Source organism: Globicephala melas, chromosome 15 (genome assembly GCF_963455315.2).
Source record: "Globicephala melas chromosome 15, mGloMel1.2, whole genome shotgun sequence".
In the NCBI taxonomy this organism is placed as follows: domain Eukaryota; kingdom Metazoa; phylum Chordata; class Mammalia; order Artiodactyla; family Delphinidae; genus Globicephala; species Globicephala melas.
In genome coordinates, this window is record NC_083328.1 from 72,953,553 (window position 1) to 72,978,760 (window position 25,208).

At 45.0% G+C, this 25,208-nt stretch overlaps 1 protein-coding gene across 23 annotated transcripts in view; it reads right to left on the reverse strand.

Annotated features, from left to right (window-relative positions):
* Positions 1-25,208, reverse strand: part of ZMYND8 (zinc finger MYND-type containing 8) — a 125,390-nt gene that overhangs the window by 46,114 nt on the left and 54,068 nt on the right. For all 23 annotated transcript variants that reach the window (XM_030848748.2, XM_030848760.3, XM_030848763.3 and 20 more), the window contains 5 exons: positions 24,933-25,020; positions 21,852-21,907; positions 18,948-19,025; positions 17,765-17,880; positions 11,847-12,328 (listed from right to left, as the gene is read on the reverse strand). In XM_030848748.2, coding sequence (XP_030704608.2) covers positions 11,847-12,328; positions 17,765-17,880; positions 18,948-19,025; positions 21,852-21,907; positions 24,933-25,020 — 820 coding nt within the window. The remainder of the gene's footprint in view (positions 1-11,846; positions 12,329-17,764; positions 17,881-18,947; positions 19,026-21,851; positions 21,908-24,932; positions 25,021-25,208) is intronic.

The following is a 25,208-nucleotide window of genomic DNA, read 5'->3' on the forward strand; positions in this document are numbered from 1 at the left end:
CCATTTGTGGGAGACGCAGGGGCCAGTTCACCCAGCCACTGCACCCGCCAGGGGCCAGCTCCACCCCTTGGGAGCTCGCAGGCTTCTCATTTCAAAGGTCCTGCAATGCTGAACGAAGCCAAACTCCACAACAGATGGAGTGAGGGTGCTGTTGGTAAATTACCTCCCTCCTTACTGGGTTTCAAACTTTTATAGGAGGATAGAGTCGTACCTATGCCTGAGTCTTAAAAATACCTTAAAACTCCCAACTTCCTGCTCCCCTGAGCAGGTGGGGGAAGAGAGAACAGAAACCAAACCATTTAACAAAACAAAGTGTTCAGATGGGCCAACTGGGGCCTCCCAAAGACCTTTTAGATCCTGCCCCTTTGCTGAAGTGGCTCTGTATTATTGGGCTGTCCTGTTACCATAAACGTGTGACAGGCATTCAAATGGCCAGCTCCCCTCAGATGTGCAAGAAACCTCAAGAAAGCTGTTGATGGTGATGGGGTTAGACTCGCGACATCGCAGGGACTTCACAAGTGCTTGGACGCGCTGCTGCGTTCTTGCCTTGGTTTCCTCATCTGCCAAATGGGGATCCTCAGAGTGAGGATTCAATGGGGTAAACTCTACACCAGCTCAACTAGTCAACATACATGAGCTAGCCTCAGCTCCAGCGCCAGGACCTGCCAACACTATTTTTAATGCAACAGAGTGGGAAAGACTCTAGATGTAGGGAGAAGTGGATTAAAGCATGGATCAGGAGCCAAAAGAGAGGTTCAAATCCCAGCTCTGTGGACGTGCTGTGTGACCTTGGGCAAGTGACCTGATGTCTCTGAATCTCCTTTCCTGATAGCTACAAAGAGGGATACTAATAATATAATACAAAAGGATTGATTAAAGTACCTAACTCATGAGACTTCCCCGGTGGCGCAGTGGTTAAGAATCCACCTGCCAATGCAGGGGACACGGGTTCCAGCCCTGGTCCGGGAAGATCCCATGTGCCGTGCGGCAACTAAGCCCATGTGCCACAACTACGGAGCCTGAGCTCTAGAGTCCGTGAGCCACAACTACTGAAGCTCGCGTGCCACAACCACTGAAGCCTGTGCACCTAGAGCCCATGCTTTACAACACGAAAAGCCACTGCAACGAGAAGCCCGCGCACCGCAACGAAGAGCAGCCCCCACTCGCCGCAACTAGAGAAAGCCCGCGCACAGCAACAAAAACCCAACGCAGCCAACAAATAAATAGAAAGATAAATAAATAAATAAATAGAAAGATAAATGGAAAAATAAAGGTGTTTCAAAAGATTTAAGTATCACCAATAAAATCCTTAGTATTAGGATTTTTAATTATTATTCATTCATTTATGTTCTGTTTCCAAAAGAGATCTGCAGTGGCTGAAAAGATCAGTGCAGTGTATTCCCTCCACAAGGATTAAAGACCAGAGTCTTTCTAATTGTATTCCCTTAAGCAAACTAGCAAGTGGGTCTCGCAGGGAGGGTCTTAGCATACTAGCAGAAGCACTGCTTGGGGCTGCAGGGAACTTTGACAAGGAAGACTAACCCTAAAGGGTAGCGGGAACCAAAACCACACAAAGGTGCGGGGTCACACAGAGAACTCAAGCAAGGGAGTCCACGTTTCCCTATTTAACAGTTCAAGTTACATAGTAAGAAGGAGAGGCTGGCAGGTGGTCTAGCAGAGCCCTACCCCCCGCTGTGGGCCTGCAGGGAATTTACCAAGAACACAGGGAGACTCATTAGTTTTCTTATATATATATATGTTTGTATAGTTAAAAAATAATAACTGGAGGCTTCCCTGGTGGCGCAGTGGTTGAGAGTCCGCCTGCTGATGCAGGGGACGCGGGTTCATGCCCCGGTCCGGGAAGATCCCACATGCCGCGGAGCGGCTGTGCCCGTGAGCCATGGCCTCTGAGCCTGCGCGTCTGGAGCCTGTGCTCCGCAACGGGAGAGGCCACAACAGTGAGAGGCCTGCGTACCGCAAAAAAATAATAATAATAATAACTGGAACAACAAGCCTTCAATTTCATAGACATATAACGTTTCCTTTGTTAATAAAATTTAAGTATTGAAGGGTCAAGAGACACGTTCTAAATTTTTTAAAAATTTGAAATACAGCACTTGGATACGTGAACACCGGTTTCCCATGGAGATGGGTCTGGTTCACTTTCCACCCGGCCAGCAAAGGGCAGGGGCCACCCTCACTGGCGTCTGGTACTGCAGTGCTTCATGTAATCAGGACCAGGACAGCACCTCGGGGTCACCTAGCAACCCACACTGCAGAACTCGCCTCTGAGAAAGTGATGGCCAGTGCCCATCCCTGGCTACCACCTACCCCACCTCCCCAATTTGTGAAACACCTGTGTCCGTCTTGACCTCCCCACAACCACTCACCCAGTTGTTCAAGGCCAAACACGTCTACACTGTCTCAATTCCTCCTCTGCTCTCCCGCCTCAGCCTACCCAGCCCTTCAGCGAGTCCTCTGCACACCACTTCCAAAATACACCCAAATCTTCGCACTCACCGCCATCCCCATCTCCAGGGCTATCACCCTCAAGGGGCAGAAAGTAGATCTTAGAGGGTGAAAAAAATCTTACTCTTTTTATAAATAAAGCACACGTGCCGTACGTAAAAGGACATACAATACGTTTAAAGTTCATGAGGGTCCACTCTTAAGTACAGACGCCAAAGAAGTGAAAACCTATACTCAAATCCTCAAAACAGCACTATGCACAGTAATGCAAAGATGGAAACAACCCAAGTGTCCACCAACACACAGACAAGCCCTGGTATAAAGGAATGAAGTTCTGATGCACGCTGCAATGCGGGTGACCTTGAGAACACCACACTAAGTGAAAGGAGCCAGATACAAAGGTCATGTTTTATAGGATTTCACTGAAATGAAATATCCATACTGAGCACGTCCATACAAACAGAACGCAGATCGATGGCTGCCAGGGGTCAGGGATGGAGCAAAGGGATGGGGGTGGGAGAGGGGGCAGGGATGAGAAGTGGCTGCTTGGCAGGTACAGGGTTTTGTTCCGGGGTGATGGAAATGTCCTGGAACTAGGTAAGAGTGGTGGATGCACAGTGTTGTGGCTGTACTGAATGCCACTGAACTGTCTACTTTGAAATGATTAATTTTCTGTTATGTGGCTCTCACCTCCATTTTAAAAAATATTCACGGGAGGACAATTAAGAAGAAAGTGTCTAGGGGCTTCCCTGATGGCGCAGTGGTTGAGAGGCCGCCTGCCGAGGCAGGGGACACGGGTTCGTGCCCCGGTCTGGGAAGATCCCACATGCCACGGAGCGGCTGGGCCCGTGAGCCATGGCCGCTGAGCCTGCGCTCCGCAACGGGAGAGGCCACAGCAGTGAGAGGCTTGCGTACCGCAAAAAAAAAAAAAAAAAAAAAAAAAAGAAGAAAGTGTCTAAAAGGGTTCCTTCGGGGGTGATGATGAAGAAAAGGTTTGGGAAACACTGCCCCAACACATCAGTTCCCACGAAGACCCTGTAAGAGCTCCCCGCAGGTCCCCTACCACCTGCCACAACACCCCCTCCCAGGGCACCTCCCCCCAGCAGCCGGGACAGCGTCTTAAACGAGGAAAGCAAACATCACTCCTCCACCTAAAACCATCCAGGGGCGTCCAGTTCCCCAGAATAAAAAAAAACCAATGAGACAGCTGACCTTTCCTTGCCTCATTCTGGAATCTCCAGCCACGTGGCCCCTTGTGCTTGGCCCCTCCAAGATCAAGTCTGCTCCCAACTCAAGCCTTTACACTTGGAATTTCCGAGGAAAGACACCCCACCCACCCAACCCACCACTCCCACCCAGATCATACTGGCCAGCCGTCCTCAACATTTGGGTCCAATACCACCTCCTCAGAGCCCTCCCCTGCCAGCCCCATCTAAGCTGGTCCAGGTGCCCCTTTTGCCTTGAGAATATCAGCTCCAGAACAGGCTCCTTGCCAGCCACTGACGCTGCCTGAGACATTTACAACATGAGCAGATACATGAGATGATTAACTGAAGAATGAATTCTCCGTTCCTCTTCTCATGACTGTGGTCACAATAAGCAATAAAGAAATGATAATGACAACCAATAAAACCTCTCCATTACAAAGGTGCCAATTTACACCATCTCCTCGATATTCTGCAGCTACTAGAGGCATACTGAGTGATTAGGCATCCAAGGAAAACACATGGATAAGCAGCTCACAGAAAAATACAAATGGTCAAGAAGCACCCTGAGCTCGACATAAATAAATGTAAACTCAGGTAAGGCATATGGAGATACACAGATAAACCTCCAACCTACATCCTTTTCACCTGCATGGTACACTTGTTTCAAAAATAACACCTAGTGTTCAGGGTAGGTGAGGAAAGAGGTACACTCACAGGCATCAAAAAACTATTCAGAGGCTTCCCTGGTGGTGCAGTGGTTAAGAATCTGCCTGCCAATGCAGGGGACATGGGTTCGAGCCCTGGTCCAGCAAGATCCCACATGCTGTGGGGCAACTAAGCCCGTGCACCAGAACTACCGAAGCCCGCGTGCCTGGAGGACGTGCTCTGCAACAAGGGAAGCCACCACAGTGAGAAGCCCGCACACCACAATGAAGAGTAGCCCCTGCTCGCCACAACTAAAGAAAGCCCACACACAGCAACGAAGATCCAACGCAGCCAAAAATAAATAAATAAATTTATATTTTTTTAAAAAGTTAAAAAAAAAAACACTATTCAGGAGAGCAGTTAGGTGATAATGATATTAAAATTAAAGTATACCAAATGTAAAATAGATAGCTAGTGGGAAGCAGCTGCATAGCACAGGGAGATCAGCTCGGTGCTCTGTGACCACCTAGAGGGGTGGGATAGGGAGGGTGGGAGGGAGACACAAGAGGGAGGGGATATGGGGATATATGAATACGTAGAGCTGATTCACTTTGTTATACAGCAGAAACTAACACAACATTGTAAAGCAATTATACTCCAATAAAGATGTTTAAAAAAATAAATAAAAAGTAGATGCTTGAACACACAAAAAAAATAAATTAAATTAAAGTGTACAGGGAATTCCCTGGCAGTCCAGTGGTTAAGACTCCATGCTTTCATTGCCGAGGGCATGGGTACAATCCCTGGTCGGGGAACTAACAACCCCACGAGCTGCGTGGTGTGGCAAAAAAATTTTTTTAATTTTTTTAAATATAAAAAAAAATTAAAGTATACATAACACACGGACCCGAAGTTCCATTGCTATGAATTCACCCCATAGATATAAAAGTGCCCCTGATACTGGATATGCACGAGAAGGTTCACTGCAACAGTATTTATAATAGCAAAGGAATGGAAGATGGCTTATAAACGCCTGTTCATTAGAGACTGGCTAAATAAATAATGGTATACATACCACACAACCCTTAAAAAGAAAGACTCAGATCTCTACATCCTGACAAGAATATGTGTGGGAAAAAGAGAAAAAGGTAAAATCAAGTGTGCATAGAAATGTCCCCGTATGTGTAAATGTTTCTGAAAAGCATGCCCACATCTTTAAATGAACGTAAAATTTTTTTTTTCTAGCAGCACATCCCATAATCATGGAAACTTTGGAGAAAAACTGGAGCCCAGAAGTGGGGATAAAAAAATTAAAAACTTTAGCTTTTCCTTTATACCTTTCTATACCGCTCTAATATTGCTGGGTTTCATTTTGTTGTTTTAATTCTAACCATGTGCGTGTAGTCCTTTCATCGTTTAAAAAGAAAAAAAGGGTCAACTAGAGGCATTTAGATTATGAGCCACTTTGCGCTTTTAAAAATGCTTTTGCTTTTACTGTGGTTTTGTTGGGGGAAAAAACTTTAAAACAGGTGCAAAAATGTATTTGTTAATATAAAAAATGTAATGAAGGGAGAGGAATTCTGTAATTGTGTGACTCCGGCGAAGTTCAATGACTGATATGTTCTTGAAGACTTTTATTCATGACCATCTAGAGAAACATGGAAAATATTAAGCTGGCCAAAATGTCTACAGCACTGGGGGTTCGAAAGTGAGCAAGGACCATATATAGAGAGATATAAATATATAATTAACATATACATGTCAGTAGTGATGAGTTGAGAAACCCTGTTTGAAATCGCTCTAGACACACATATATACATTACAGACATTAAGAAAACAAATCAATGTATCTGTTTAAAACATCTGCATTCACATGACTTCATAAAATCTACCTACTACTGATGATGAGAATATGTGCACTCAAGTAGAAAGACGTCAAAGAAACACTGCTAAGTTGAAAGAAGCAAAACGTTTAGTACAATCCCATTCCATCACACACACACACAAATTATTACTGTCATCATCACTGTGATTATATACATTAAAAAATTTTAGCCACCCAATTCTTAATAGTTGTCACCTCTCAGCGTGAAATTATGGACTATTTATTCTATAATATTAACATTTGAAAGGCATATCTTATATTCAGGGGAAAATGATGTAAAATGAAATGTAAATACTGGAGAGCTTCAAAGTTGAAGGTTAAGCAGAGTTTTATCAGGGCTGAAATTCAAAAGCACGGTCCATAGATCTATGGCTCTCAATGAGAACTGGAGTGGTGGCCATGCCCCCCAGGGGACACGTGACAATGTCTGGAGATGTTTTTGGCTGTGATAATTGTGGGCAGGGGTGTGCTACTGGCATCTAGTGGGTAGAGGCCAGGGACACTGCTAAACACCCTACAGGGCACAGGACACCACAGAGAATCATCCGGCCCAAAATGTCAGTACTGCTGAGGTTGAGAAACCCTGTTTTAAATCACCCTACAGACATTTCTGAAAGCAAAAAGACAATTGGAGATGCACGTTTCAATTAGGCCTTGAAACAGATGCCAATCCTTCTTTATAAAGTCATAAATCTTGCCCAAAGGAAGATCTAATTGCCTTTGAAGTCACAAATAATTTAATCAGATTTTACACTCTGATGTGCAATTCACAAGCAAGGGCTAAAACGCATCATTTATTATCTACGTTTACAAAACCCCCAGACTGTGCTAAGTGCCCTTCTGACTACATGAAACAGGAGTGGTAGGATTAAATTAGAAAAAAAGAAAAAAAAAAAATTAGAAAAAAAGGCCCCTTCCCTCCCACGCACCCCAGCCCCCTGGGGGAGGCGGCAGTGGAGGATTTAATGACTCACACTGAAGTTCCTCTACTTACAAAGCCCTGGCAGCAACCTACACAATCAAAGGGCTGGCGGCATCTTGCACCACTCTTGGTGGCATGAACAAATGAGCTCCACAGCATAGAATCACTGGATGGTCTAGGACAGGACAGAAATGCTGTCCTGAATGGTTATTTAGTTCATGGAAAAGTATTCAGAACACAAGGTTAAGTTAAAAAAGAAAACCCTCAACAGTCTACACCAAACAGGTGATCCATGAAGCCGGTAGTTCACAGATGCATTTGATGCGCTCTATAGGTTTTGTTTGTTTTGTTGTGTTTTTTTTTTCAGCCACACAGCATGCCGGATCTTAGTTCCTCAACCAGGGATCGAACCTGTGCCCCGTGCATTGGGAGCGCGGAGTCTTAACCCACTGGACCGCCAGGGAAGTCCCTATAGTTTTTTTTTTTAATTTGAGCCAATGTGTAAAAGTTGGGGTAGTTTGCATTTTAAAAATATTTGAGAATTCTCTTGAACAGCCAGAAATCTGGCAACACTGAGCCACATCCCCACTTGGCTAGAACCAGCAGAGGGATCTGGTCCCCAGTGCCCTTTAAAAAAGCATACCTCTCTAGCTCAGCACACACGTATGGGAAGAGTAAGTACTGCTTCGGAAAGTGTTACACACACAAGCGCCCATGAGTGCGTCAACAGTCACGAAGACGAGCGGATTTCTGCTTTAGTTCACCCCAGTCCTTATCACTTCCAAAACTCACTCATTTCCATATCTGCCTGATCCCTGGAAGTATTTGAATTTTCAACTTGATAATATGATGTATAAACCAACACAAAGTAGTCCAGGATGGGAATTCCCTGGCGATCCGTGCTTTCACTGACAAGGGTGCAGGTTCAATCCCTGGTTGGGCAACTAAGATCCTGCAAGCCACTCAGTGCAGCGGGAAAAAAAGAGTCCAGGAAACAATTTCTAAAGGCTGACTGTGGGAGGCGGCATTATCCCTGACTTTAGTTTTTGTAACTAGCACTTGTTTTAAGACAAACATGTATTGATTTCACAGGACAAAAAGAGTATCTGAAACCGTCTTCCCTTCTCCCTGAAGGAACCCACATGGGGCTGCAAGACCAAAGGACCACTATTGAGAGTGGTGAAAGCCAGGCCCCAGGACTCTTACCCTAATACATATTAATGACTTAAATCAGGATCCCGCAAGCAAATACTGGCAAAGGCATCAATCTGGCCAGGAGGTCTAGATAAAGGAGGAATCAGACAAATCATGGAGAATATAAACCACTCTGACCCTTAACACAACAAGATTCCAGGAGTAAAAGGAGTCTGGCTGAGCAAAGGGCTCCTCAGAGAGCTAAATCCAGCCCTAAGGATTACAGACACATGATTCTGAGCTCCTCAATCCCCCAAACAAAAGGAGGGTTTCTAAACTCTCATAAAAATTTTATCTAATAACTTATTTCAATGTGTAGTCTTATGTGGCTGGCTACAAATTTTTCCCTGCTGAAACTAATAAGCTTTTTCAATATTATGACAATCTTTTTTTTTTTTTTTAAACACACTTTTGGATAAAGCGCGGTCTTGTCTCAATTATACTCTCTCTGATTGTTGGGGCATTTCAATAAATAACCCACTTCTCCTTCCACAAAGTGCTATTATCGCTGCCAACAGCAGAGGGCAGCGGTGTGCAGTGCAAAGAACGCCCATCCAGATTCAGGATCTGGCTGTGGGAACTTCAGCACCCCCGCACTCTCCGCAGAGACTCCAACTTGCCTTCTGTAAAATGGGGAGACTGACTCGGAGTTTCTCTTAGTCTATAACAGAAACTGGCAAACCCATCCATGGGCCAAATCTGGCATACCACCCATTCTTGTATGGCCTGTAAGTTAAGAAGAGTATTTACCATTTTTAAATGGTTTGGGGGGGGGCGGATTAGTAGTTCATGAAACATACAAATTATATGGAGTTCAAATTTCAGTGTCTCAGCCACATACTACCTATGGCTGTTTTAGTAACACAACCAAGGTATTGAATAGTTGCACTGTTGTAACAAGAGCTCTACAAAGCCTAAAGTATTTACTGTCTAGCTCCTTACAGGAAAGAGGGCAATCTCTAAGACTAAAACAATTTTTAATAAATACCTTCTCTTCCTACACTCTTCACTGGCTGCCTAACTCACGATCAGCAAAATAACCCAGGCACATACTAGTAAGCAGTTATATTTTGGGAAACGGCTTTAAATTCTACTGAAATGGGGTATCTGCTAACTTACCACCTCAAAAGTCACTCATATAATAAGGAGTTTTGTCAGGAATTCTGACGTCATTTCAACCTCTGAACCTCTTGAGGAAAGAGAGAAGCTTAATTAAACCCATTACACGTGTTCTTCTTATTCCTCTAAAACTATGTTTCCTGAAATATGGTGCTGGCACATCAAGAGTGGTTCAGAGACCAACATGTTTTATTTTACAAGTTATGTGCTAATTTCACGTATATCAGGAAAAAGCACAGCAAAAAATTTAAACACATGAACTTATATACTTTATTTAGCTTAGCATTTATAAACTGCGTCTGCAATTTATAAATTGCAGATTTAATATTTAAGAATGTAATAAAATAGGGGGTACTTAAGATTATGGCAAAATATCACAGCAGTCAAAGTTCAGGCAACAGTAATTCATGGGATTGCTGCCGAGTTAAAACACTTTCTCAAAAGCATGATCTCTATGAGAACTAAAAGGCTGAGGAGTTTGTGTGATTATATACCATGTTAACTTGGCTTAAATGGAATCATGTCATGGAATAAAAGTAAGCTTTTAAGGACTCTGCTCAGAAACCAGGGGGCAAAACGGAAGTTTTTTCTGAGGCTGGTGAACAGAAGTTATGTCATCAGAACGAAGCTCTATAACTCAACTGTGAGTCCCTCGACCACATGCCTGGATCAGACCTGGAGAAAGACTGCAGCCTTTATTCTGAAGAATCAAAAGCTGTTGGTAATTAACTCTCTACTCCACCTATAGTCATCTGGAGAGCAGCGACAAGCAGTACTTGAAATAAGCAAACCAGAAAGAAGCAACAACACAAACCGAAATGAGTGGAATTCTTTGAGTTTAACACTAAGTCCCCATCATTTTATCTTCCGGGGACATTGGCGGTCTCTTAACTGATGCCTGCTCCTTTTCTTTTCTTTTCTTTTTTTGTGGCCGCACCATGCGGCTAGTGGGATCTTAGCTCCCCGACCAGGGATCAAACCCAGGCCCTCAGCAGTGAGAGCATGGAGTCCTAACCACTGGACCACCAGGGAATTCCAGACACCTGCTCCTTAAAGAGTTCTTACGTGAAGGAAACAAGGGGGAGGGTGGTGTCTGAAAGGCTATCCAAGGGTAATGCTCTGGCCAGAGGTCTAATACTGGTCCAACTTTATTCATTCTGGAAAATATCTTAAGACCTTTTGAGCTGACATTTCATAACTGGAAATTTTATATTAAAATGCAGATTTCCCATTTCTCTGGAAGAATGTTAAGATGTGAAAACAGTTAAGTCCACATTCCTGTGGACATTCCATGGGCTGAAACCCTTGAGAATAGGGCATGTGTCCCAGGGTTCATCAAAAGTCTCCCCAACCCAGAGCCTCAGGGCCAGCTGCCTTCGTTACCATGTTCAGTGTGGAGCTACCTTCTACCCATGCTTCTCTAAGATACAACAAGAAAGAACAACGAGTAAAGGCCGTGTTTCAAGAAAAATGAGAGTACACCCGTTTCCTTGTGGAAACAGAGTTCTTAAAGGTTTTAATATGCAACCAAACTGTCTGGATAGAAAGAATTCAATTTAAGTCACCCTTGCTTTCGTTACTCTCAGCCAGCATCCCTCATTTGTAACACCTCTCTGAATCCACATAGGCATGGGACGAGCAACTACCAGAAGAAATAATAGAGTAGCCAACATTTTTGTAGCACTTACTGTTTCAGGCACTGTCCTAAACCCTTTATGTATGGTGGTTCATTTATCCTCACAAGAACCTGAGGTAGGTCCTATCGTTATGGTCGTGTTACCGGTAAGGAAACCAAGCCACGGAGGGATTAGGTATCTTGCCTAAAGCCACAGGGCTAGTGAGTAGCAGAGCTGGGATCTCATCTGAGACCAGCATCCTCATTCGTCACCACTGCTACAGCAGCAAGGCTCCAAAGTGCAACACAACCGTTAAACGGGTGGACCTTTAAGAAGTGGGACTGCTCTGGGGAGAGAATATGCTTGTTTCCCGTACATGTTCCTCTAATATTCGAGTCTTAAGTAATGTGAATATCTGGTTTTGATAGAAAAATGTTTCAATTAAAATAAAATTCTTGAGAAAGAAAAAAACTGTTGTAGGAAGTTGTGATTCATCTCAGAGGCATTTGAACAGAACTCTGAAGGACTTCTGGCCACCTCTGCCCACTTCTAGGAACGACCTCCAGCTGGCCTTTGGGGAACACTTTTCTCATTTTTTGGGTCCCTAACAGCAAGAATCCCAATGGGTTACTCAGTTAAAAATTAAAACTTGCTCCACTGGGATGAAACGCCACGCAGCTCTCTTTGACTCTGTGATGCTCACCAGGTAGGGCCAGACAGGTGTGGCCCCGATGGGAGCACCCCTGTGTCCCAGGGGGCCCCTGTACCCTCTCCCACCTGGGGCTGACCTGTGCTCTTGTCCAGGAAGTCTATGGACTCCTCACTCGCGCTGAAGTGGCTGGACGTGGCCTTCTTCTCGGCGTCCTGCTCCACGTCGGAGCCTGTGTGCACGGAGGAGTTGGTGCTCATGGGGGAGCGTGGCATGTCCGACAAGGAGATCCTGCGGCCTGTGCCCCCGCTCAGCATCGGCTTGCTCATCAGGATCTTGGGCGACGCCGTCATGTCAAAGTTGAGCTTGACCTTCTCCTGCTTGTCTATCTTGGCAGCACCAGCGCTGGGGTTGGAGGGGTCGAGCAGCATTTGGTACTGGCTGTTGGGCGTGTAGGGCGTCCTGAATGGAGAGTAATTAAAGACCCCAAACTTCCGGCGGATGTTCTCCACGTAAACCTCCATCTCTTGCATTGCACTGTTGAAGATGCTTTTGGTCTTTTTCACAGAAAAAGGAATCTCTTTAGACATGAGGTAGCAATTATTTATTGGAACCCAGGCCCTGGGAGTGCAAAAGAGAAAGGGAGTTTAAGTCAACTGTGGTCATTTCCAAGATTCTTAAGTTTTTTACAATTTATTGTGCAAGAACACTTAACATGAGTTCTACCCTCTGAAGAAACGTTTAAGTGAATCACACATAACTGCCGTATCAACTGAAAAACAAAGCACAACCTAAAAGTTGAGAATTATTTATTTGGCGGACAAAACTGAGGACTTGGACTTCCCTGGTGGCGCAGTGGTTAAGCGCCTCAACTATTGAGTCTGTGCTCTAGAGCCCGGGAGCCATAACTACTGAAGCCTGCGCACCTAGAGCCCGTGTTCCGCAACAGAGAAGCCACTGCAATGAGAAGCCCACACACCGCAACGAAGAGCAGCCCCTGCTCACCACAACTAGAGAAAGCCTGCATGCAGCAACAAAGACCCAACGCAGCCAAAGATAATAATTAATTTTTTTTTTTTTTTTTTAAAAAAGGACTTAAGCCTGGACGCAGCCTCTCAGATCACGCTGAGGGACTGCTCCCAAGAGGTCAGGGAGGAGCCAGTATATACAGGAGATTTTGCAACAAAGACCAGGTAGTGGGAACTTCAAAGATTATCATTAATTAAAGAAAACCAAGCATCTCAAGTTAAAGAATTTAGCATTTTTTTCCATGTGTGGGAAGATGTAAGCATCAGGGCTCACTGACATCATTCCTTTGATATGCACTTTAGCTGTCAAGGACAGGAGCCTGTGCCTTCCCATCCCGAGTGTCCTCAGGGTGCACCGCTTAGGGTGGCTACAGTGGCTGAGGGCGGGGCAGCGGGCTACCTGTTTGTCTTCAGCCTGAGTTCCCTCAGGGCTCACCATCCAGGGCCTTTTACTGGCTTGATGGCTGCAACATCCTTTGTTTACTGAGAGGGCAGGCAACACTTTTTTTCCACAGCTGATTATAGGTATATGTTGGTACAGCAGCTCTCTAGAGCTTATTCATTTTGTTTAACTGAAACTTTACACCTGTTAATTAGTACCCCCCATTTCTCCCTGCCCCCAGCCCCTGGCAACCACCGTTCCACTCTTTGATTGTATGAATCTGACTATTTTAGATAGCTCGTACAAATGGAGTCACGTGGTATCTGTGTTTCTGGGACTGGCGTATTACCCCACTTAGCCTGAAGTCCTCCAGGTTCAGCCATGACGCCACATACTTCTCAAGGCTGAACATTATTCCACTGTATGTACAGACCACACTTTCTCTATCCATTGATCTCTCTCGATGGTCATTTAGGTTGTTTCCAGAATTGTTTTTCTTTCCTTAATGCAAACCAAATTAGCCTAGTGGATTTTCCAAGATTCTTAAATACGTATTCCTTTTTTTTAAATGACTTGGTTTGAGTGGTTAGTTAACGATCCACTCAACAGGCACGTTCTGTCACAAGGACCACACGTGAACACGAAACTCAGCTACGACATTCAAAGGCTCAATAGCTTAGTCATTTTAATCCATTAAAACAGTAATAAATCCCCTTTGGCTCTGGGTTGGTAGCGAGTAAGAAAACAGTCTGCATCCTAGACTACACCTCTGAAAAGAGAATTATCCCCCAAATCTCATTCTCCTGCACTCAGACATAAAGCACTTTCTTTTCTTTTTTTTTTGCGGTACGCGGACCTCTCACTGTTGTGGCCTCTCCCGTGGCGGAGCACAGGCTCCAGACGCGCAGGCCCAGCGGCCATGGCTCACGGGTCCAGCCGCTCCGCGCATGTGGGATCCTCCCGAACCGGGGCACGAACCCGTGTCCCCTGCATCGGCAGGCGGACTCTCAACCGCTGCGCCACCAGGGAAGCCCTCTTTTCTCTTTTAAAACTGCCCCTGGAAGTGGTAGCAAGGTTCCACAGAAAAAAGTAAAACTTGCTGCTGATGAAGATGATGATGATGATGATGAAAATGATGATGGTGACGACTTTGATGATGAGGAAGCTGAAGAAAAAGCTCCAGTAAAGAAACCTGTATGGATAACTCCAGCCAAAAATGCACAAAAATCAAACCAGAATGCAAAAGCCTCAAAACCATCAACCCCAAAATCAAAAGGTCAAGAATCCTTCAAAAAAACAGGAAAAAAAAAACTCCTAAGACACCGAAAAGGACCTAGCTCTGTAGAAGACATTAAAGCAAAAATGCAAGCAAGTATAGAAAAAGGTGGTTCCCTTCCCAAAGCGGAAGCCAAATTCGTCAATTATGTGAATAACTGTTTCCGATGACTGACCAGGAGGCTATTCAAGATCTCTGGTAGTGGAGGAAGTCTCTTTAAGAAAATAGTTTAAACCGTTTGTTAAACTCTTCTGTCTTAGTTCATTTCTGTAACAGTTGATATCTGGCTGTCCTTTTTACAACACAGAGTGAGAACTTTCCCTACCGTGTCCAATAAATGTTGTCCAGGTTCCATTGCCAAGAATGTGTTGTCCAAAATGCCTGTTTAGTTTTTAAAGATGGAACTCCACCCTTTGCTTGGTTTTAAGTATGTATGGAATGTTATGATAGAACATAGTAGTAGTAGTGGTCAGACAAATGGAGATGGTGAGGAGACAAAAATATACATGTGAAATAAACTCAGCATTTTAACACAGTTAAAAAAAAAAAGTTGTTTTTTTTTTTTTTTTTTTTTTTTTTGGCGGTACACGGGCCTCTCACTGTTGTGGCCTCTCCCGTGCGGAGCACAGGCTCCGGATGCGCAGGCTCAGCGGCCATGGCTCACGGGCCCAGCCGCTCCGCGGCATGTGGGATCTTCCCGGACCGGGGCACGAACCCGCGTCCCCTGCATCGGCAGGCGGACTCTCAACCACTGCACCACCAGGGAAGCCCCCCCCCCAAAAAAAAGCTATTTTTTTAAGCTCTGCAGGCATTTGATAAAATATTTTCTACATTTGTATGTAATAGTGTCTGTGAAATAAAACCGAAAAAAAAAAGGCAAAATCTTTTAAAGGACAAAAAGCCCATGATGAGACTCTTCAGAACAAAAGCCTCCAGGGGCTCTCTCTCTCTAACATTTATTAACTTGACAATGGGGGAATTCGCTGGCGATCCCCGGGTTAGGACTCCCGGCTTTCACTACCAAGGGCCCAGGTTCAATCCCCGGCTGGGGAACTAAGATCCCATAAGCCACACAGAGTGGCCAAAAAAAAACATGACAATGAACATGCAGTGGTCTGTGCTATTTCTTATTCTGCTGCCCGCCTCATTTTGCTCACCCCTGGTCCAGGCTTATGTTTTGGCTCTGCAACCTCGAAGCGAGCTCCCCGAGAAGGGACAGCACATCACAACCCTTGCAGCCTCCCCTGAGTCCGTGTCCTGTTTCTGGGTCAGACCCAGAGCAGGCTGTCGACAAGCCTGCCCCATTCTGCTTTAAAAACATCCTGGGAAGGAAGGGACGTCCATCCTTTTAGAAGTGGCTTCCACTACAGCTGTCAGGGACTCCCTGCCCAAGGCCAACTGAAACCTCCCTACAACTCCTACCTACAGTCCCTCCACCACCGGGATATCCTTAACGACTCCCCCAATGTGCACCCTGCACCCAAAATGAGCCCGACAGTTCGACAGGTCCCCTCCAAGGGGACAGGAGACACCACGGAGGGAGGGTTAAGGAAATCTCGTGGGGCATCAGACTTGGGCAGCTGTCTATTTCACAAATGTAGGGGGACCGGCTTCCAGGACAGCTCCCACCCAGAACCAACCTACACCTGCAAGTTCAAGGGAAACAGCCTCTGGAAACAGGGCCGGTGAAGCTCATGGCCCCTAAGCCACCTTCAATGGCTGTCAGGCAGGCAGGATTAAGAGGTCCATGCAGAGTGGGCACAGCTGGAGAATCCACGACTCTTAAGGCTCTGGGAATATTTGGTGCTTGGGGGACAGCAATGCTTGCCGCCCGCCATGGATATCCTAAGTATTATCCCCACTGAGTTACACTATAGAATAATCCCAAATCATCAGGATGGTTCATTAACACTTGCCATGCTCTAATGAAGAGGCAGGAAGATGTACAACCCGCTATATCTCTTACTCTTCAAATAAAAGCCAGACTTCTGACCAAAGCCACCCTGGTGACCCAGGCCCGGCCCAGCCCTCTGATCCCACATCTTACCCACCCTCTCCTCCCTTATCCTGTTCAAACCACACTGTGTTCATGGATTTCCCTGAGCAATTAACTCAGCCTTGGCCTGCCCTTTCCCTACCTGAGTCCCTGCTCTCTCTGGTCCCTCTACCCAGATCTTCACCCGGTCCCACCACTACCTCCTGACCTGAGATCATACTGCCTATTCCCCACTTGTATGTCATCTGCCTTCCCCACTTCCGACGGGCAGCGTCTGCCTGCTCGCTCCTGTATCCCAGCATCTAGTACTCAGCGTGGCACACAGCAGGCACCAAAGACATGTTTCTTTGAATGAATGAATAAAGGAATTTTAGAAAAACTTCCCCCAAAATAGTCAAAATCAAAGTATAATACTTCCTATCAAACCTAGAACCATCTCAGCTGATTTCCATTTTGTCTCCTATCAATGGATTGCCGGGGTTCCTGGTAAATGATTTCAGATTACTTTGATATTCTTTTTTTTTTTGGCAAGATGAGAAGCAAAATTTAACAAAGAGCAATATTTCAAATTCTGGTGTTGTTTCAAATGAGGAAGTGTATTTTCTGTACATTCTGTGAGTGGGTATAATTTTCAAACTATGTCTGTTAAATATTCTCCCCTACACACACACGCGCGCACGCGTGCTTTCTCAGACTGCTTGGTAGGGTTTCGGGAGGGTTTTTGCCTCATTTACTCACAATGTAACTCTTGCTAAAAGAGAACCAAGAAATTACCCGCCGCTCATCTCTGTCTACCTGTTGTTCTGAAGCACGCAGGGGGCTGCACTCCACAGAGAAGTGCTATTAGCTGGAATAATTCACGTCGCTGAGAGAGGGAGAGGGGAGGGCAGGAAGGCTGGCAGGGAGGGCTCACACCTGTCAAAACAGCAAGCCCTTGTAATTTCCCATTTTAGCTCCACAGAAAAGGGACTACCCAGCACAACGATGGGAGATTCATTTTACCGGCAATCTGGGGAAATGCTTCTGATCCCTGAAAGCATTATTTTGAAAAGCAATTTGTGCGGTGATTTCATTTACTGCGGAAAAACCCAGAAAAGAACAGCAGCACTTAAAATAACCGTGGAACCTATGCCGATGCCGGCTGCGTCCACAAAACCACGAAAGCAAGATTCTTTTCCAACACACCTGAGAACACTGAAGCCTGTGCAATCAGGCTCATTAACACAGCCCAGAACAGGATTTTTAAAGTGCAACTTCACTGGCTGGTATCGAGACAATAAAATATTAGCCGTACCCACCGCCCCTTCTTGTATTCACTGACAGGATCAAAGGTTCAGTCACAGCTACGCGTTTGAAGCCTGTGTTTAACTCCCACCTGTCGTGTTGTCCAAAGAAACGGGCATCAACCTGCCCATCTTTATCCCTCAGAGCTTTCGCAGGCCAGAATGGAAACCCCTTCAGTTTTGCCCAAACCAAAGGATGTGGATTGCTCTAGGAAAAGAAAAACAAAAGCCAGAGTTTGTATGTATTCGACGGCAAGATGCACACGTAGAGCTCGGTGGGTGAGGGGAAGCTAAGGCAGAGTTGATACAGGCCACAGAATGAAAGCAAACAACTTCCAGCAGGGTCTCCCCAGGTGGCAGTCACTACATGTGCGGCCATTCCCCGGGCAAGGCTGGGAATGGGGTTCAATGGGGAAAACAAAAAGCAGCGAGCACTGACCAAAACGAGGCTTCAACTCTGGCTGTGCCGCTCTTGCCCGGGTGGGAGCGAACAAGAGACTGTACCTTTCTGGGCAACACAGGGACAGTTATACCTACACCCTCTGTTAAGCTGGAGGGTTAAAGGCACCTTACATCCAGCATATAATAAGGGACGGCATTAGCTAACTTTATTCTTTACCGAGAGCTACTCAGGGCCTTAACGATTCAGATGTCCATCTCGAAATGCAGGAAAAGACAAACCATGTTTGGATTCTCAACTCTACTTGCCCAATCTTGCGGCCCAATACCCTCCCCCCGCACCCCCATCCTCCCAGCTCACCCCAACGACACACTTCTCTGCAGAACAGCAGTTTGGAAAATACAGATCCATGGGGACAACTGGGGTGACTTTCTCTCCCCACCCCAATCCCAGCCTCAAGAACCACGGTTTGGAGAGACCATGGAGTTAACCCTGGGAGGGATTTCCAAACCTCTTAAAATAGACCCAACGTGATTTGTAAGTAACATACTCATTTAACACGACCGGCTCATCGTCTGCGTGACTTTGGCATGTCTCTCCTCTCTGATGAGCTTCTTTTCACTCTGCATCCTGCTGTTTTCGAGGGCTAATAAACCCAGTAAATCGTGACACTACCTCTGGCACATGACCTTGCAGCCAAAGAGGTTTATCCCACCTGGATTACTCCCATTCTGCCGTAACTTAATTTTCAGTAAGAAAATTATTTTAAAACTTTATCCAAAGTTTCATCCAATAAGCCACCTGCAGAAAGTTGTCCTGGGTCACCCAAGGCATAGAGTTCAGAAAACAAAGAAAGGAAAGGAAATCCAACTTACACAAGGCTCACAAAACCAGTTATCTCGTTTTTGGCAAGCAGCTAGATAACACTCTGGACAAACTTCGATTTCATTCATCTGTAAAGCAAAAATGTGTTAGAATGTGTCATTCCCAGGGGTCTTGTATCTGCAGGCCCTCAAGAAATGCATGATGATATTGGCAGGTAAGATTAGCTAACCTAAGTCCCACAGTGGGGAACACCCTGGACATCAGTCCAACTATTTCTCACCAGCCCCGACTCGCCCACCTAGCCCCAGCAGCCATCATCTCTCGCTGGACCATGTCTCCCAGCTTCCTAAGCTTGGTCCATTCCCCACACAGACAGAGCAGCCAGAGCCACCTTCTACAAACACAGGTCCCATCTGGTCCCTCTCCTTAGACCGGTGGTTCTCTACTGGGACAGTTTAACCCTTCCAGGGACACTTGGCATAACTGGAGATATTGTCGGTCATCGGTCATCACAACTGGGGGTGGACAGTTGAGACTGGAGTCTATGATGGTACAAGGACAGCTCCTGCAACAAAGATGTCTCTGGCCTCAAATGTCAGTAGTGCCAAGGTTGAGAAACTAACAATGAAATCTAAACACCTGGTCAGGGCTTCCCTGGTGGCGCAGTGGTTGCGAATCCACCTGCCAATGCAGGGGAGGTGGGTTCCAGCCCTGGTCCAGGAGGATCCCACATGCCATGGAGCAACTAAGCCCGTGTACCACAACTGCTGAGCCTGCGCTCTAGAGCCCACAAGCCACAACTACTGAGCCTGAGTGCCACAACTACTGAAGCCCACGCGCCTAGAGCCCGTGCTCCGCAACAAGGGAAGCCACAGCAATGAGAAGCCCACGCGCCGCAAGGAAGAGTAGTCCCCGCTCGCCGCAACTAGAGAAAGCCCATGCGCAGCAACGAAGACCCAATGCAGTCAAAAATAAATAAATAAATAAATTTAGATAAATAAATAAACACCTGGTCAGTTCCTTCAAGGCCATGCGTGGTCTGGCCTCAGTCTACCTGTCTCAGCTCCCCAATCCCTTCCCTCGACTCTGGCCTCTGCTTGCCATGCTCAATTCTATATATCTCTAATCACACCATGCACAGCAATTAATTAATACCACGTTACTCTGTTTTATTTCCACGGATAACTGAAAATTCTGTAACTGACCGTCCTCTCTCTTGAGAAAGTGCATTCCCCCCAGAGAACCGTCATGACTTAGAACTGAAGGCCCTGGAAGCTCCCTTCTTGGATCTAAATTCAGACTCCACTACATCCTAGCTCTAGAACTTTAGGAAAAGTTGCTTATACTGTCTGAACGTCCATTTCCTCACCTCGTAGAATGGGGGTGAAAGCAGTACCTACCAAACAGAATTATTATAAAAATTAGATGAGATAAATGTAAAGCACTTCAAGTGACAAGGTGCCAGACACACAGCAGGTGCTCAACTAATGATTATTAATTAATAACTTTATAGTAATTACTAATTATAATGGACTGACCGATTGAGGGCAATGAATAAATGAGTAAATGAATGAATGAGTGAATGGTGGATCATATTTCTTCCTTCCACCCACTCTCCTTCGGGGCTATTCCAAAGGTACTGGGTAGAACAAAGCGGCAACATCAAGTCCAGGACAGCCCTGGCATTGGAGCTCACGAAGCAGCACTGTGTTGCCAACAGGTAGGTTCAGAATTGCCAGACAAAGAGCATCTGGGTTCAATAAATGCTACATTATGACCACCCACCAATGAAAAGTCTAGGCTTCAGCACCTACATCAAGGGAAACGAATCCTCAAGGGGGAAACAACTGAACAACTCACCCCGAGACAACTCCAAGTCGCCAACAAGCATATCAAAAACCAGTCCATCACCACTTGCATCAAAGAAATCAAAATCACAATCACAGTGAGATGCCACTGTTTTTTACTGATCACACTGGGGCAAAAACATATATACAAACAGTTTTCAAACTGGAACTTCCAACGTTGCCAACGACACAGAAAAACCACCACATCTGTTCATTCCAGTTCATTGTGTAAGTAGCGCTGTAGCATTTCCAGAAAACAATCGAGAGATATCTACCCAAAGCCATGCTGACAGCCTCAGACCTAGTAGCTGCATTTCTAACAATTACACTAAGGAAATAAATCATCAGAACAGCCATGATAAATTCTATTCTTCCTCCCTGTTTAATTACCTAGGAAAACACTCAGAGTGAAAAATGTACATTATAGAACTCTCTCTATACAAATATATAGACATGGACATACCCTAAGATATCCGAATGTTTTCTTTACAAATGAACGGATGGATAGATGAGAGTGCAGACAGGCTGAAGGCCATTACATCTCAGTTTTCTGTGCTCACAACAGGGATCTAACGAAGAAAGGCTCCCCTGTACCACTTCTGCCATCAGCCTGTCCTGCAACCACTAGAGCCTCAGGGCACCCAGCCCAGGAGCTTCATTTCATCCATACCATCAAAACTAGGGGGTGTTTTTCCAGGACACCTGGGCCACTCTCAGAGAAACTCAGGACCTTTCCTGCAAATAATGTCAAAACCCAAATACCTTCTGCAAGAAGACTGAAAGGGACCTGAGGGGATGCCACAGACTGTGGGGCAAAGCAATCATAAACTCTATTTGACCCCGAAGACTCAGGATGTGCAGTGCTGGACCACAACTCAAGGCTGAAAACTCCCATCTCTCTTAGAGCTAAGATTAGGGTGTTGATTTATAACATATTATGGCATATCTGTTGCTTTTACTTTCCTTGAAGAGAGGGGCGCTATCTGTACCTCAACAAATTCCAAAATTACCAGAGCTACCCACTGGGAGATTCCGCAAATGGAAACTTCAATCACCCCACGCCTTCATTCTAGGTACACTTAAAAGGGGACAGCAGGAAACACATACCTCATGCTCACAGATTTTGATGACGACTTTCGCTATTTGCGTCAATTTGTGATTTCCTGAGAGAATAAGAAAACAAGATTAATTCAAATGGAAACACAGAAATACCCAGCCTTGGGATTATACCTCCACTTACAACATTTTAACTTGCTTTCTTCCAGGATTAACCTTTTAAAGGTTAAAAACCATACATTTCTGGCTTCTAACATCAGTTCAGATTAGGTGACTTTTCCCATGAACCAATCTTTGGTGCTTAGATGTCATCTTCTCTGAAACATAACAATTTGTGTTGGTTTCCGACAGCTCATGAATTAATATTTGAAAGATGCTTTTATATTCTCAAGGCTCCAATTAGTGAAAAGGAGCCTTCTTCTGCCCATTGTCCCAGACGCCAACCGAAGAATAGTACAGGAGAAAGAAGACATTTAATTGAGTAACTCTACTGTTCCTGGTGCTCTGAAATACATTTTCTTGTTAACTCTTCAAAAAGCCTTATTAGGAAGCAGGCATGAATGTTCTCATTTCACCGAAGAGTAAACCAAGGCTCAGGAGTCATCACTTATATGAGACCATTTAGCTAACGAGTTGAGGATATGGCCCCAGGTCTAACTCTTAACCCTGAGCCTTTACACGAAACCAGAGAACAAGATGGCCAAAAAGCCGTGTTTTCTTAGAACCTTATGACAATTTTTAGAAATTGTGAATTTGGTGGCAAAAAGATTTCATACGCACACACACAAATACCTAGATTTCTGGCCTGTCTTGAAAACTCAGAAGAGCTAAGAACTCTGTATCCAATAAACCCCTGGAGTGTCCAGGGGAGATACCCCTCCAGACCAGGCAGGAGTTCCCTGTTCTCCGCAGTCACTCGCTCTCCCCATGGCCAGTGGTCACCCTGGCTTATGTTATTTTTCTGCTACCTGAGCTCATTCACTTGTTTATACGATCTTACTGCCCTTTCTATATATTTGAGTTTATAACCTTTACACAAATTCTCAATGTCTAGGGTACCTCTCTTTCTCTCCTCCCTGCACCCCAACCCTGCTACTGAGTTAATAATGCAAAACACGTACTTTAAGCAGATAGCCATCCATTCATATGTCTTTGCTCAAACATCAGCTAACAACAGTCTACGCTAGGCCCAAGGGTATACAGGAAACAAGTTTGGCATCTGCCCTTAAAGGGCTTACATCCTGGCGAGCAACTCAAATGAAAAAAAGCACCATCCAGAAAGTGTGATAAAATACTGCCGTGGGGAAGTACATGTACTGTGAGAGCCCTTAACAAGAGTACATAGTATGGTCTAGGTCATGAAGGAAGGCTCCTCAGAGGACTGAGAGGCTGAGACTGAAGGATAAGGAAAACTCATCAAAGCAAAGAGGGGAAGAGTGTTCCAGCAGGGGACGGGAAGAAGAGAACAGGGCAGGACCCTGAAAGATCTACCTGGCCAGAAGGCAGACAGAGAGGATTGTGGGAGAGGGTAGGACAATGGGAAAGGTGCCCATCGAGGAGATTTTAATGGGAGCTCTCCTCCATTCTGTCCAGAAGGCTTAACCCACAAAAATGCAACTGACAAAACTTTAACCAGAATATAAAGAACTCCTAAAACTCAATAATAAAAAACAAACAACCCAATTTTTGAAATGAGCAAAAGATCTGAATAGATGTTTCACCAACAAATGATATACAAATGACTAATAAGCACATGAAAAGATACTCAGTACCATTAGTCATTAGAGACAGGCAAAACCACCATGACATAATATTTCATGCCTTCAAGAATAGGCAAAATTAAAAACAGATAATACCAAATGTTGACAATGACGTGGAGCAACAAAGATCCTCATATACTCTGCTAGAAGGAATGTAAAATAATACAACCAATTTGCAAAACAGTTTGGTAAAATTTCTTATAAATTTAAATATAAACCTACTCAATGATCTAGCAATACCAGTCTTGGGTATTTATCCAAGAGAAATGAAAGCATGTGTCCATACAAAGACTTGTATAAGAATGTTCCCAGTGGCTTTATTCACAACAGCCAAAAACTGAAAACAATCCAAATATCCACAACATCAACAAAGAGAATGGATGAATAAATTGTATGTTGATACAATATTGTTACTGGACTTCCCCGGTGGCGCAGTGGTTAAGAATCCACCTGCCAATGCAGGAGACACGGGTTTGAGCCCTGGTCCGGGAAGATCCCACATGCCACGGAGCAACTAAGCCCGTGCGCCACAACTACTGAGCCTGCGCTCTAGAGACCGCGAGCCACAACTACTGAGCCCGCATGCCACAACTACTGAAGGCCACGCGCCTAGAGTCCATGCTCCACAACCAGAGAAGCCGCCGCAATGAGAAGCCCGCACACTGCAACGAAGAGTAGCCCCCGCTCGCCACAACTAGAGAAAGCCCGTGCACAGCAACAGACATAGCGCAGCCAAAAATAAATAAATAATTTATAAAAACTATATATATATTGATACCACTCAGCGATAAAAAGAAACAAACCACTGAGAGACACAACATGAATGAATCCCCAAAATATTACACTGTGTCATCGTAGCCAGGCATAAAAGCGGGCACTCTGGCTCCACTGGTATGAAATTCTAGAATATGTAAAACGAATCTCTAGTTACAGAAAACAGAACAGTTCCTTTTCAGGAGGGTGGATTTACTGGAGAGGGGCAACTGGGAATGTAATGGGGTGACAGAAATGTTCTAGGATCTTATTTGGGGTTGTAGTTACAGAGGTGGTTACACATTTGTCAAATTCATGGAATGTACCTGTAAAATCTGTGCTTTTTATTTTATGTAATTATCCCTCCATTAAAATAAGGTTTTTTTTTAAAGGACAGGTAAAAGCATCATATAGTCACAAGCCACTGTGGACATCAGCTCATACCTTAAAATGCATGTAGTCACTGCCCCCTGTTCACACACGTCAGCAATCTATACACCAGTATTCTCAGCTATTGGCCCTGATGCATGAAAAAAGAGCCTGATTTTTTATGAAGGGCAGGAGAACGGGCAACACACACAGCATACTCTCACTCTTAAGAGTCATCCAATCCACTCACCCCCATTATAAATGATGCAGTTGTGCAAAATCCATTTTGCATCAGCCAGGAAGGCTTCTGTGCAGCCATACATTTTCTTTTTAGCGTTCTGGGGAGAAAAGCCACAGAAAATAATCACCAGTGAGTCTCTATAAGCCACAACCAGTAACACCTGCGTCCCCACATAATTTTCTTCCCAGTCATCTGCCAAATTAATTAATGCTTCTACTCATTTCCCAAGATGCTATTATAGTTGAGATCTATAACTCTATAAAAATGCATTCACTGAATTCACCA